Genomic DNA, 15,514 nt, shown 5'->3' with positions numbered 1-15,514 from the left:
GAGGCTTAGACCGGTGGCAATCAGCTTTAGCCTTGGTGTACGCCCCCACCTGGAGGAGGGTCTGTCTGGCCCTGTTCCAAGTGCGGCGGCACCTCTGGACAAAGGCGTGAACGGAGGGATCCGTGACTTTAGATTCCAGACTGGGAAAAACTAATGGCTGGTAACCTAGACTACACTGAAACGGAGAGAGGCCTGTAGCCGACACTGGTAATGAATTATGTGCATACTCCACCCACGAAAGCAGCTGACTCCAAGAAGAGGGATTCTGCGAGTCCAACTATTGCAATGTGCGCTCAAGATCCTGATTGGCTCTCTCGGTCTGAACGTTACTCTGGGGATGAAAACCAGAAGAAAGACTAACAGTGGCCTCCAATAAACGACAGAATTCTCTCCAGAATTTAGAGACAAACTGAGGCCCCCTGTCAGAAACCACATCCGTCAGGAGGCCATGAATGTGAAAGACGTGATTAATGACACCAACCGCTGTCTCTCTGGCTGACGGTAATTTGGGCAGAGGAACAAAATAAGCAGCCTTCAAGAACCAGTCAACCACGGTGAAAACTACTGTGTTGCCGTTAGAAGATGGAAGACCCGTATCAAAATCTAGTGAGATGTGGGACCAGGGTCTCGAAGGCACTGACAGCAGAGTCCAACAGGTGGGCGATTGGAAGACTTAGAAACAGCACAGACAGAGCAAGCCAAAACAAAATCGCGCACATCACAAGCCATAGCTGGCCACCAGAATCGTTGTTTAATAACAAATAATGTGTGACTCACCCCCGGATGACAGGCTACTTTGGAGGAATGACCCCACCGGATGACGACTCGGTGGGCATCCAATCGGGGGCGTTACCCCATTCAAGGCTGCGCGAACCCTCAACTTGATCTCCCAAGAAATGTTAGCAACAAAAATCCTCTGAGGGAGCACAGGATCGAGTGATGATGACGTACAATCCGAAGGATCAAAAAGATGGGATAACGCATCAGCCTTGATGTTCTTAGAACCTGGTCTGTACGAGATTGTGAAATTAAATTGTCTGAAAAATAATGCCCACCGAGCCTGCCTAGAGTTTAATCTTTTGGCAGATTAGATGTATTCAAGATTCTTATGATCAGTCCAGACGATAAAAGGAACCCCCGAGCCTTCTAATCAATGTCGCCATTCCTCCAACGCATGCTTGACACCCAACAACTCTCTATTACCAATGTTGTAATTTCTTTCTGCAGTTGATAAACTATGAGAAAAATACACGCAGGGGTGGATTTTGCCATCTGAGGCGGAGCGCTGGGACAGGATGGCTCCGACCCTACCCTCTGATGCATTAACCTCCACCACAAACTGCCAAGAAGGATCAGGAGCTATGAGGATAGTGGCTGAAACAAAGCAGCCTTTCAGTTTGGTGAAGGCTGCTTCGGCTGCGCTGGACCACCTGAACGGTGTCTTGGAAGAGGTCAAGGCGGTCAAAGGTGCGGCGAGCTGGCTGAAATTGCGAATAAAATGCAGGTAAAAATTGGCAAAAGCCCAGAAACCTCTGCAGGGCCTTACGGGAATCTGGGGTTGGCCAATTTACCACAGCCTGAATCTTCTCTGGATCCATGCGCATCCCCTCGACCGACATGATATGCCCCAAGAATGGAACAGACTGCATGAAAAACGCAATTCTCCGCCTTGACATAAAGACCATTATCTAACAGCCTCTGCAACACTCGCCTGACGTGCTGAACATGTTGCTGGAGAGAAGAAGAAAAAATCAGTATGTGATCCAGGTAAACATAGATAAACTGATCTATCATATCTCTCAACACGTCATTGACGAGTGCCTGGAAAACAGCCAGAGTGTTGGAAAGGCCGAAGGGCAGAACGCAGTACTCAAAATGCCCTCTAGGGGTGTTAAACGCCGTTTTCCACTAATTTCCGGATCTTATCCAAACTAAATGATAAGCATTGCGGAGATATATTTTTGTGAAAAAGTTAGCCCCTTGCAGACGTTCAAACGCTGAAGACATCAACGGCAAAGGGTGAGTATTCTTAACTGTGATGCTGTTCAGCCCTCAATAATCAATGCACGGACGAAGGGAACCATCCTTCTTTTTCACAAAAAAATTCCGCTCCTGCCGGTGAAGACGACGTACAGATGATCTTGGCTGCTAGAGAATCAGAAGTATATTTCTCCATGGCCTCCCTTTCTGGAACAGACAGCGAAAATAACTTGCCCTTGGGCGGAGACGTACCTGGCAATAAATCTATAGAACAGTCATAGGGGTTTTGAGGAGGCAGAGAAGCAGCTCGGAACTTACTGAACACTCTCTTCAGGTCATGGTACTCATGGGGCACGTTTGATAGATCCATCTGCTCCTCTTGAAACACAGAACGAGAAACAGTAGAACAGGCAGACAATAAACAGGACTTGTGACAGCTCTCACTCCAAGAAAATACTGCATTATGACCCCAATGTGAGGTTTAGGTAGCACCAAGCAAGGATGCCCCAGGATGACAAGAGTATAAATAGTTTCTTTAAGAAAAAATTTTCAGTTCTGTGTGATTACCAGAGGTAATGAGTCTTAAGGGAGCAGTGATGTGTGTAATGGTCGGGAGAGACAGACCACTAAGGACGTGCACCGCGATAGGTGAGGAAAGAGGAGAAAAAGGGATTTTCAGACTGCTAGCCAGTTTGAAATCAATAAAATTTTCCTCCGCTCCGGAGTCAATGAGCGCGTGACAGGCGTGAGTGTTGGAATTAAAGCATAGTTTTATAGGTAATGATGTAATGTTGGGAAAGTATTTTTAAACCATAATCTCACCCGCCTGTAACCTCTTACCAATGGGTGGCTTATTGCTCTTGGCTGGAGATATAGCCACATAATGACCCGCAACTCCACAGTACATAAACAACCTCTCTGCGTTGACGACGTCTCTCCTCCGACGAAAGACAACATCTTCCCATCTGCATGGGCTCAGGCTCAGGATCAGAAGGCGTTGTCTATGAAAAACAGATCTGTGACGCCAGGTGTTGAAGGCAGGGCTTCTTGTGAGCACATCTCTGTTGCAGGCGATTGTCCACTCGGAGAGCCAGATCGAAGAGGCCATCTAATGTTTTGGCCAGCTTCATGGCATAGATCTCATCCTTGATGTGGTCAGCGAGTCCATGAAAAAACATCCCACTGTGCCTCCATGTTCCACTTACACTCTGCCACCAGTGTACGGAAGTCTATGGAAAACTCTGCCACGCTCCGATTCTCCTGACGTAGCTCCGCTCTTTCCCTGAAGCCGCTTGATCAAACACGGTCCTGAGTTCCTCCGAAAAGGCTTTGAAGGTGTTGCAACAAGAAAGTTTTTGCTCCCACACAATGGTCCTCCATAGTGCCGCCTTACCTGACAACAGGTTGATTATAAAGGCCACTTTGCTCTCCTGGCTGGGAAAGGACGAGGGGTGGAGTGTGATGTATAGTGAGCATTTGGCTAAAAAGGTTCGGCACAAATGAGGTTCGCCCGCGTAACTCTGCGGTGGAGGTAGTCGTAGTTCAGTGGAGCTGAGATTCTCATTAAAAACAGGACTGACTGGTGGGTCGATGGGAGGGGCTGGCTTGAGTGGTCAATACGGAGACTTGATTGACAAGAGCCTGAATGCCCTGGCTGGTGACTGTCATCTGCTTGTCTTACTGATCCATGTGTGTGGCACTGCGTAAAAGAAATTCCTTGATCTCAGAAGCACTTGCTGAGTCCATAATTGTCAGTTCGTTCTGTCACACACAAAGCAGGGAGACCCAAATGCAAGTAAAAGAGTTTATTGAACACACACAAGAGCTGGTAGCAGAAGGTGGTAGGTGAGTGGCTCAATGTCAAAATATTCAACAAACAAGAATATAGCTAAAACAGTACGAGCAGCCGTCAACAGAAAAAATAAAAAAATTCGACGAAGTCGTCAACAGAGAAGATCAAAAGTTCTTCGGCATGAAACTCATCCAGCTCACTCACCACCAGCGAATTCAATGATGAGAGCCTGACAGGACACAGAGAACCGTGAGGACAACAAACTGACAAAGTGAGACAGGGACACTGAACATATATAGGCGCAGTAAATGCACTGCACCTGAGGTGCCTTGATTATCAGCTGAGCGGGGCTAATCAACAGCATCAGCCGGTGACAGCAATCACGTGACCGCCCAGCTGATGACATGAAAACAACAACTGACAGACACGCGTAGTTGCACGCGAATACAAACTATTGCACCCACAACACCTGGAAATCCAAATTTAGCCAGGGAATTCACAGGGAATTTTATGAATTTGTGCACATGTCAGACATGGCTTGATGTTACTGCATGTATAGCCGAACTTACGGCAGGCTGGGATATGAACTGTGGGGATGTTGAAAACACCTGCTCACAAAAACATTTAGTGCAGCAGTTACTTTAACAGCAACGGGAAGTGCATATATGCAGGATGCATTAGCTTCTTAGTCATCAGCCAGAAGATGACAGAATTCGGTTACTGCCTGGCGAGATAACTGTAGCCTCTGATGACACTCCACCTCATACAGCAACAAATATGTGGACCTTGGTCGGTGGACCCTCGGCCTCCTCCGTCTCCCAATTCTTTGGCCCAAAAGGTACTCCATTTGGCTAAACAAAATAAAATGCATAACTATATTACTGATAAAACTGGTCAAATTTAGCCATTTTCATCATTACTGTAGATAGGTGAGCTAATTTGATGCATGCAATCACTATCTATTATGTCATGTAGGTATTTTTATTTATATACACAATAATAATATTTTATTATTACTTATTAATTCTTTTTTTCATATTTAAACATAACTTGTACTGCGTATCGTGTGTGAAATAAGCAACATGTACGCACATTAGACCTGCCTATCACAATCGCATTGTTGCAATTCTTTAAATAATCAGATATAACCTGCACTGGACTTTAGACCAACTTTCAGTCGGTCTATGGCGTGGTCTATTTTAGTTGTCTCAAAATAGCGCCAGCAATGCACCTTAACACACCTCCTTTTTTAGACCAGAACGCCTACAGACGCACAGATGAGCACAAATGCATTTGCTATTTAAACAGTGTGGTGTAAAACGTCAAAACGACACTTGCGTCAAGCTGAAACTAGCAAACATTTGCGCCTTGCGCCGGGTGTATGATAGCACCCCATGTCACATTTCCAGCCAGTGTTATTTGATGTATGAGCAGGAGCTGGGAAACCTTCAAACCTCTTGAGAAATTCCTCAGGAGTAGACTTGAATTCATGTTACTATTTTTATAAAAAGTTAAAAAAATAATTACTTAAAATGTTATAATTTATTAAACTGTTATAATAAATGTTAAAACAGTCATGTGTTTCTTGAGCAACAAGTCACCATATTTTAAACATTAACAGTAACTGCTCTAAAATTTTATTTTAAATCACAATAAATTTTATTTAAAAAAAAACTATTATATATAATATATATTATATATAATTATATATATTATATAATATAATTATTACTTAGCAAATAAAACATTACTTTTTCTGCTTTTAATATCGTGATACCAAAGAAATGCAATCTTGGCAAGTTTGTGTTAAAAGTCTGTGTGTAAAGTTATAAACAGCAAAAAAAGAAAAAAAAAGTAAACCTACTGTCGCACAAAGCTTTATCTTTCGAATAAAGGCAATTATTTCTGTCCTTATATCAGTATTTGATGATCCACTGACCCCAGAGTCTGTCTTTGATAGCTAACGGACAACAGCCTAAACATCAGATTACTCTGGTTTGTTTATATATATATATATAGCTATCCAACAGATTGTAACAGTAAGATTTGTTAATGTTCTAAATGATAAAACTCGTACTTGTATAACATGATACCACCAGCACAGCAAGATCTAACTCTGGAAAGATTTTTTACAGGGCATTCATCTCATACATATCCTTGTCCACCATGAAGCGCCTGGGGGAAAGCAAAACGGCACATAATTAGAATTAATTAATATATTTGTGATTATTAGAATCAATTCATAAATTTGTGAATAATTGGCAGATTGTTTCAATAATTGTTTTTTAGGGGGCTTTGCATTTACACACTATATTTGTTTTAAAGATTAATTATTTCAAAACAACCCTACCTTATGCGGTTTTGTTCTTAAGTTAATTCATCTTGTTTTTTTCCAAATAAAATTAAAAGAGTTTTGTCAGTGGAGTAACATTTCTGGGTCTGATCATGTAATGTTACATGTCAATTGAAAATATAAAACAACAGCCAAAGAAAAACTGCTAAAAATATTTACCTTGGTGCAGTAGGACACGCTCTCCTTAACTGATGTAACGCTAGTTCCAGTGTTGCCTCTTTCTCATTGCTTGTAATTATAAAAGCAACTGGAACTCCATGGCCATAATCATCTCTTACAGCTAGTGTATAAAGTGGAAAAATTGTTCTGGTTGACACAATGAGTAGCATCCAAAAGTATATTTTTCCATGTCTTTGTAGATTCGCTCTCATGTTAGGTGTCTGAAGGATAATTATGAGGTCTTCTTCATGGGAGAAGGGCTGGAAATACCGTCCTTGCAGTGATTGTTTAATAATTTGGGTGAACTAATAGCCTCATCTTTATCCAAATGGTTGTGGCGTACCAAGCATGTGCGGATACTCTCAATGCCTTTTGAAGTAACAAAGTACTGCCGGTTGTTTAAGTTGGTGTGCCCATGATATCTGGACCATTTGTAAGCTTCCAGTTGAATAACATCTGGCTTGACACCTAGTGAGATCCATTCTTCAATTTGTTTGACCAATCCAGGACAATGCTTCTTTACAAAGTTGCATTGTGACCATTGTTTTCATTGTTGGTGCGTTGTACAATGACTTTGTGATAGAGATGCGCGGATGGGCTATTATTTTATCCGCAACCGCATCACAAAACTCATTATCCGTCCGCCATCCATCCGCACCAACATTTTTGACCAATTTTTAAAACCGCAACCCGCCCGCCATCTGCTGATTGGGCTCTTTATTTGAATGGCTTATTCCTTTTTCATTATACAGTGAATGTTTCTTTATTGATTATTAGAGAATAGAGAGTGCCTTTAATGTAAACATGTAGTTAATCCAAACTTGCAAGTCAAATCCAGCATTAATTGACGACGCTTTAAAGTGACGCTAAACGATACGAGGACGTGTCATTTCGCTTGATTCAATTCCTCGATCCTCGAGTCTTTTCCTTGCGTCCTTCCCTCGCATCCCTCGAAACGAGGATGCACAAATAAGAAATGAGAAGCACCCTATAAAGCTCTCAGAATATCAGCAGTGAACTCCGTCTCCGGTCGGCGCACAGGGACAAAAATAAATAAATAACCCACATTAAACGCACTGTACTGTACAATTTCATTGTAGCCTAATAGAAAACGCATTTTGACACATCATTTCAACATGCTGCTGTTTAGCCTACTACTAAATGCTTATTTCACTTTTTTTTAGCAAATAGATAGAATAAGTCATTTACATTATAGCCTAATAATGTTCACATTTGCAGTTGTCTATAGCAAGCCCAAAAACGTACCTGCTTGCCTTGCACATCTAATTAATGGGCACATTTTTTTGACTATTTATTTATTTATTTATTATTTTTGTTGTGGATGTTATTGAGCTTGTAGAAATCGGAAACAACACCAATTCTGCGACACAGATGAACTTTTATTGATATCTCTATCAGACAATGCCTATTTTGTATGCCAAAAGAAACAACAGGCAGTAAAAAAATATTAACATAAATATCTTAATGTAGGCATAGGATATAGTCGCATGCTTTGGCAAACAGTTGAAAAAATATATATAAAAACGTCATATCGTAGCTATAAGCCTTAATAAGAAATTATATTAGAAAAATAAATATGCTCATCCCGAACATCGAGTCTGACCAGACTAAACTGGCTGTATGACAAGTTAGGAACTTAGGATCATCCCCACAAACTTAAAGCATAATGAAAAACTACACCATCACAGTTGCGACAGAAATTCTGGCAAAATAACCTTAGCCTCGGAACGTAAAAGCGAGGCCAACATGAATAGAATAGGCTAAACCATGAACGTAAAATTATCAGCTGACCGAACTCAAAAGTTTATATTAAACATGGGCTATCTGTAGCCTAAAAAACATAGGCTAGTTGGTTTAATACACCTGACCTAGGTCTAGCTTGAATTTTTCTTGGCACTATGCAGGAATAAAATGGCATCTACAGTGTCAGGATTCAGACGAGAGCGCCTGGCCTCTATAATGCGCCCTGCTGCACTGAAGGAGCGCTCGCTCGCAGCACTTGTTGCTGGAATGCATAAAATTCTCTTGGCAAGGTGCTGTAGTCGTGGGAATGACCGGCCTTGTTTCTCCCAAAAGGAAAGTAGATTTTCCTCTGCTGATTTGTCTATAAGGAAGTTTGTAGAGGAATACTTCTGTACTTCATCCAGAATTTGTGTATCCGATTCCTCCTCCCATTCTGTGAAGTCAGTCCTAGGCTTTTTTGTTGGTGTGCCAGCTATGCCTACAAAAGACAGGTGAAATCTTAACAATTGATCCACGTTAATAATTGATCCACGTCAGTATACACAGCCTAATATTTTACACTTAATGAAAAATAACCTACACAATCGAGAATAAATTAATTTATGAAACATGGATTCAAATTAAGATACAATTAATACAAAAACGAAATTCGCTTTAAAGAAAGGCTTTGCCTTTGTGTTTTTTGTTTGAGGTCTCTGTGAAAGTTTGAAAGTCTCAGTGCCGCTTTTTAGAGTGGTCGCGTCCGTAATGGAGAACTGTCACATGTTTTTTCCTCATAAATGCAAACACGAAAACTAAATGACAAAAGACTTTTAAAAAAGGACAAATCATACATTTATATATATATATATATATATATATATATATATATATATATATATATATATATATAGAGAGAGAGAGAGAGAGAGAGAGAGAGAGAGAGAGAGAGAGAGAGAAGAGATTTATAGCGTTTTGGGGGGGGTGGATTTATAGCGTTTTGAAAAGGAAAAAACAACTTTGAATTTATCATTAAAAATACTGTTGTTGGATTTATTAATCATCTTTCAACATGTTCAGAGTCAGACTAAGCAAAAAAAAAAAAAAAAAACTTTATCCAGGATAAATTGAATATTCTCAAAATGTGTGGGTATAGGTAAAATTTGTCATTTTCCTGAAACCTTTTGAAATGAATTTATCGCGTTTTGAAAAAAACAGCTCCTCAATTATAAATTATTATTACATTACAGTACAATTAATGAAACAAGTTATACTATATATATATATATATATATATATATATATATATATATATATATATATATATATATAATATATGGCACTTTATAACGAAAAGGTTGCTGGACCCTCATAAGCAAAGTATCGACCCACCTTCTGTTGCTGGCATAGGCTCGGTGACAGGGTCTTTTCCATCACTTACACGGACGTCTTCCTCTGGTAGAAGTTCGCGAATTTGCTTCATCATCTCTCGTCTGTCCTCCTCTACCAGCATTTTCAGGGACTTAAATTTCGGGTGGAGAAAAGTGGCGATTTTATGAGTAGCATTAGGGCACATCTTCTCATCAAGAAGGGCAGACGCGCGAGAGTGGATACTTTTCATGTAAGGTGGGTCTCCAAACTTGGGCTCACAGTGTTTTTTGAGTTTAGAAAACCATAGCAACACCATGTGAATGGTTGGGTAATGTTCCCCTTCAAGCTCGCTGATTGCTAACTTGAAAAGGGTGAGAAAGTCGATCAAGTGTTTGAGTTGATCCTAATGGATGCCACCAAGGCGATGTTCTTGGTCTCTGTTCTTTAGCAGCTCTCTTATGTCTTGGTATTGTTTCTGTATCGATTCCAACATAGTGACTTTGCTGTTCCATCGCACATCACATTCTTGATTTACAGTGTGCTCTAGGCTGGCGATAGCACCGGTTCTCTTTAGGTATGCAACGAGCTCTTTGCAGTAATCGATCATGTCGACTATATCTTCAATGCCATCGGACTCGGAGTCATTCTTTGTACTGAATGTATGTCTTAGCACCGTGTTAAGGATGTGTGCGGAGCACGGAATCCAGTGGTATGAACGAAGTGCAGCCTTTATGTTCGCGCCCTGGTCAGTGACAAAAACAATTTTGTCTGTTTGTATTCCGTAGGACGTTAACACACTGGTTATCTGCTCATTAAGGTTTTCGCTGGTTTTTTCAGGGTAGGGTCAAATTCCACCGTTGCCAAAATACGATTTTCCAGCTTCCACTGACTGATGTAGTGACATGTCAAGACTGTGTATGCCCTCTTTTTAAACTCATCTGTCCACATATCTGTGGTTACGGCAATACCACCGTTGCTGGTTAAAGCTTTCTGGATGGCCTCTGAAAGTTTCTGCTTATCAATGGAAGCCTGCTTCTTTGCCCGATCGCACACTGTTTGCCGATGGGGTAAGATGGCACTAGCGTCAACAGCACCGAACTTAGCTCCAATGTCAATCAACGTCTGGGCCACTTGGTGGAATCCTTTACCAGAAACAATATCGAACGGGCGCATATCAACAGAGCACAGGTTCACACATGCATCCGTCAGCTTTGATTTTACATCCTGTGGTACTCTATTGGGATCTCGACGGACAAAACTTGTCAAGATGTTTGTGGAGGTTTGAGGTTTAGCAGCACACTTGTGATGCACCATGTTAGACTTACCCGTCTTGTGGCTGTCATGAACATAAACTGCTTCACAGGTTTTGCAAATTACATAGCCTGCACTGGTGTCATCCTGATTTACCACTTTGTAAAACTTAATCCAGGCAACACTTTTCTGACCTTCTATTTCCTTTGTTTTTAATTCTCCTTTTTTGAGTTTATCACGTACCTCCTTCGCCGGCGTTGCCATCTCTGATAATAACAGGCAGTCGATTTGCATTGACTCGACTAGCCATACTGACTGATGAAAATTTGACTATTTCAAAGTGTGCTAGATTTTTTTGGATGTAGGTATAGTCAGATCATATTTAACAATTTATAATTTTTTTTTATTTGATTGATACAACCGCCCGCCACCCGCCCGAATTTAATTAAAATATTATTTTTCGTCTCGTCATCCGCCCGATCCGCGGTTTATCCGCGGAGTCCGCGGCTGTAACCGCCAACCGCGCATCTCTACTTTGTGAGTCAGCCAATCATATTTAACCTTAAATGAGGTATGAGCCCTATATTCTGTGGTCTAACGAATTCCATCCAGAGGGGTCCCTGACCGCAGTAGAAAAGAAGGTATCCTTTATCCTTGTCCTTTGGACTTGCAGAATTTGTAGTTCTGAAGTTTGTAATTTTTTTATTGTGTCTTGAATAAAAAATTTGTGATTTTCTTCTTTCTTTAAGACATGCAAATCAATTCTTTTTTCATCAGAGTTTTCTTTATGCTGTCCTCCATTTTTATTTACATTTCAAAGCTGATCCGAGAGTTGTTGTCATAGCAACAGTTCTGGTAGATCAAACCTGCTCAGCAGCAGGCTCAATTCATATAAACAGGATTAGATCGGCTCAGTTCATGCAAAGAAAATACTGAAAGTATGTACCAAATGCTGATATTTTCTTACAGTAGTACTTTTATATACTTGGGAATATAGGAACTATTTTTAACTATAAATATAATTATATATAGTTATATATATAAAGAGAAAACGTATTAGTATGAACTTTTTAGATCGCTTTAGAACAATTTGTGTATAATAGAAATGGACAATATGTGACTTTTTTTAAAAGCAATAATACATGCAGTCATAAACATGTTTTGACAGTTAATATGCCGGTGATTTGATGCTTCACAAAAAGTTGCAGACACCTTCACCAATATCAAAATGCTTTGTAAACATCCAGTTATTCTTTACACCGCTTAAAAAACAGCTACTATGATAAAGAAAATCTTTTCTAAATGTAGAACTAAATACATTGATTTGCATTGAAATACATGATGAATACCCTTGACACATGAAAGTGTAAAGCCTGCAGCTCACAACAAATGTGGAAGGTTATTGCGTGTCATATTTAACAAACGGTTAACTGCTAATTTGATGCAATTTTGCTCACATGGATAATTGAATATCAGATGATGTCATTACACTGCCCTTAGCCAATCATTGCAATGCTGATCATGATTTCGAGGATCGATAGATCGTTCCTTCACAACACACGCAGCGATCTCAGATCAGTTCATCCAGACATTCTAATCTGATTCGCAAACTTGTTTGAAGAACAAAATTAGCGAGAGATCAGTTATCGAGATGAAAAGATCCAGGATCTGCCAAATCATCATCACGAAGAACGGACCCCAGTTAATGCTGATTTAATATTATATGGTCTATAATGAATGATGGACCTGTGCTAGCAAGATATTTCATTATTATTAATAACCAATTTGTCATCACTATTATTTATATATTATTATCATTGTATATAATGAATGACGTCTTTGTGCTAAGACAAAATATGTTCATTGTTCCTGATTGTTATTATTATTATGACTAACATTAAAATTTTAATTACTGTTTTTAGAATTATTATTATTATACGGTGATTAAGCATTGTCACTATATAATAAAAGATAAAATAATTATTTTTTAAATCATTTTTATTATACAAAACATTTCAATATTACTTTTATCCTATTATAATTATAATATTTTTGATAATAATAGATCACGGGGAAAGAGCGACTCGCTTGGTCTGCTCCGATGCTTATAACGGCCTCAATAACGAGGGTTTCAAACGATTTATGCCTTATTTGAGGATTTTACAGAACAGATCCATCACGAAATTACATCCAATATCTTATATTGAGTATTGAATAGTCTTACATGCAAATATTGAGGAAATTAACTTACCTTCACAGATCGCAATGATGGCGTTAAGATGGGATTCAAGAACTGGCACCTAAATTTACGCTATCGCATCAAGTGACCAGCTACCGCATGCACATCTGATTGGTTGAGACATTGTAACTATTGGTTGAAACATTGTATCATAAGCTCCTCCCTTGTTGACCATGAAACATTTTGCTGTGTTCACACCAGACACGAAATGCGGGGATAAATCGTGCCATTCATGTGTAAATAGACGCGTGAACATTTTGAGTTCATTTCATTTGCGCGTCAAAATCTGCTTTATTTGCCCATCAAATCTGCTTCATTCGCACATCAAATTCACTTCAAAATATACATGGATCCACATGATGGCCAGGGCTTCTGTCTGCCTGGTGACTGTAGCTTCAGTGCTACATGGCTTACATGGATTTTATTGAGAGAATAACTGTGTTTAAGTCCTTTATGAAGGCTGGAAAACAGCGTCGATTCGTTTGGGACCGTGTCTGAGTCTACTGGATCCTTTCAGGGGTGCTTCCAGCTCTCTGAATTCATCAACTCCTAGAGACTACATTGACAGGAAGATTTACCCCCGGGACATCAACAACAGGCGATACATCATAAGCACGCCCCTAAAAGAAAAAGCTCCTGATTGGTTAACGTGGCACGAATGTCCACTGAATTTCAGATTTTCGTACTTGATCGATTTGTGCATCAATCACGCAAAACGCTCAACTCGCACCTCTTCATTCGCACGAAGCACGCCACCTCATTCGCGCTTGACACTTTTTCTGTGTAGTGTGAATGCAGCATTAGAACTCTGGGTGAGATCTGGGTGTCATATTAGACAGCAATATGTTTTGAAAATCATATCTTCCATCTCACAAAAACTGCCTTTTTTATCTGAGAAAAATTGCTAAGTTACGAAGTATGCTATCCATCTCAGATGCAGAAAAGCTAGTACATGCTTTTATGACTCCTAGGCTGGATTACTGTAATTCTGTTCGCTGCCTGCCCAGCACCCTCTATAAATAAACTTCAGCCAGTTAAATGCAGCTGCCAGAGTTCTTACCAGGTCTAGAAAATATGATAATATAACCCCAATTTTATCCTCCTTACACTGTCTGCCTGTTAAGTTTTGTATTGATTTTAAAATATTGCTTCTTACCTATAAAGCTTTAAATAATCTAGCTCTTGTTTATTTAACCAACCTTCTTTCTTGCTACGATCTAGCCTGCTCTTTAAGATCTCAAAAATCAGGGGTTCTGGTAGTACCTAGAATAGCAAAGTCGAGTAAAGGAGGTCGAGCCTCCTCATCTATGGCTCCAAAACTCTGTAATAGCTTTCCTGATAATGTCCGAGGCTCAGACACACATTCGCAGTTCAAAACTAGATTAATAATCTTTTTAGCAAAGCATGCACTTAGTGCACCACTTAGTGGTATGATACATGAATGTGCTCCACACAGTGTTTTTTTTTTTTATATATATATTTGTATTATAAACTTAAATCATTACTCCCTAAAAATCGGCCATTTAGCCTCAACATTGTGATGAGGTGGGGTCATCACATTTGAGCTAGTAAGTGGAAGCAGTAATGAGTTTAATAGTTGAAACACCAAAGGATTAAGGGCGGTAAATTAAGTTGTACCAGCACATTTAGACCATGGACAGATTAAATATTATCAGTGTCCTTCAGTGACTGATGGAGCTTTAAAATCAGGTGCAATTAATGCACACAATAGCATTTGGAAACCCTGAAAAAAACTATATATTAAAAAATGTATCAATTGTGTGTGTGCGTGAATAGATGTATACATATGAACAACATCCTACATCTTAAAATATTAATGCATTTTCCTACAAAAGACAAAGGTGCCACTTCTTATAATATCATATAAGCTACAAAAAATGTGAGGGGTGCAGAAAGACAAAAACAAGAAATCTCTATGCGAGATTCGAACTCGCCCCGCTGTGCATACCATCGTTCTTTAATGGCGCACTGACCACTATGTTATTGCAGTGCTCTGAATCATCTGTGTAGTGATACACATTGGTTTATGACCAAGGAACTGTACAAAAGTGTATAAAACAGTTCTGTGCCAGCAGGCTCGGCCCTAACCAATTTGGCACCCTAGGCAAGATTTCAGATGGCGCCCTGTCACATCAACTTTGTTTAAAATGTAAAAAATATGGGAAAACAAATAGCTTCAAATGATAGAATACATAGCGAACATTAGAAAATATTGACAATAAAATAAAAGGTTTAGCCTATTAAAATCAATGGCCTAGACAGAAATAAAATAAAGCTATAAAATCTATTTAACTTTTTATTGTATTTGCATATTGAATAAAGTTACTATAGTTATTTAGTGAAGAGCAGCAAATGAATCTCTCATTGTGTTTTGTCTGATAACAGAGGTGTTAATGTAAGAATGCACAGATCTATAATGAAGCATTCGACTACTTTAGTAACTGTTTTTGCTCATTTAAAGGGCCATGACACCCCCCACTTTCGGTTAAAGTCTACTTCAGAATTTTTTCAAAAGATGCATGATTAATGGGCGTGGAGCTCCGCGAACATCGGGCAGGAGTGGGCGTGGCCAGCAGGGGAGAGAACAACTGCTGTTGACAGTTAG

The 15,514-nt window shown here is 39.7% G+C and overlaps 1 protein-coding gene and 1 pseudogene across 1 annotated transcript; both read right to left on the bottom strand.

Annotated features, from left to right (window-relative positions):
• Nucleotides 1-3,731: 3,731 nt before the first annotated feature.
• LOC147843482 (uncharacterized) lies at nucleotides 3,732-13,626 on the bottom strand (annotated as a pseudogene).
• Nucleotides 7,390-11,169, bottom strand: LOC147843483 (E3 SUMO-protein ligase ZBED1-like). The gene is made up of 2 exons (XM_087256245.1): nucleotides 9,420-11,169; nucleotides 7,390-8,526 (listed from the first exon to the last, which is right to left on the bottom strand). Exons 1-2 carry the CDS (start codon nucleotides 9,712-9,714, stop codon nucleotides 8,180-8,182), a joined length of 642 nt encoding a protein of 213 aa, XP_087112371.1. The 5' UTR covers nucleotides 9,715-11,169; the 3' UTR covers nucleotides 7,390-8,179.
• Nucleotides 13,627-15,514: the final 1,888 nt, after the last annotated feature.

This window comes from Danio rerio, chromosome 6 (assembly GCF_052040795.2).
Source record: "Danio rerio strain M-AB ecotype USA chromosome 6, GRCz13ab, whole genome shotgun sequence".
In the NCBI taxonomy this organism is placed as follows: domain Eukaryota; kingdom Metazoa; phylum Chordata; class Actinopteri; order Cypriniformes; family Danionidae; genus Danio; species Danio rerio.
The sequence above is the reverse complement of the archived record's forward strand: the minus strand, read 5'-3'. Positions and strand labels throughout refer to the sequence as shown.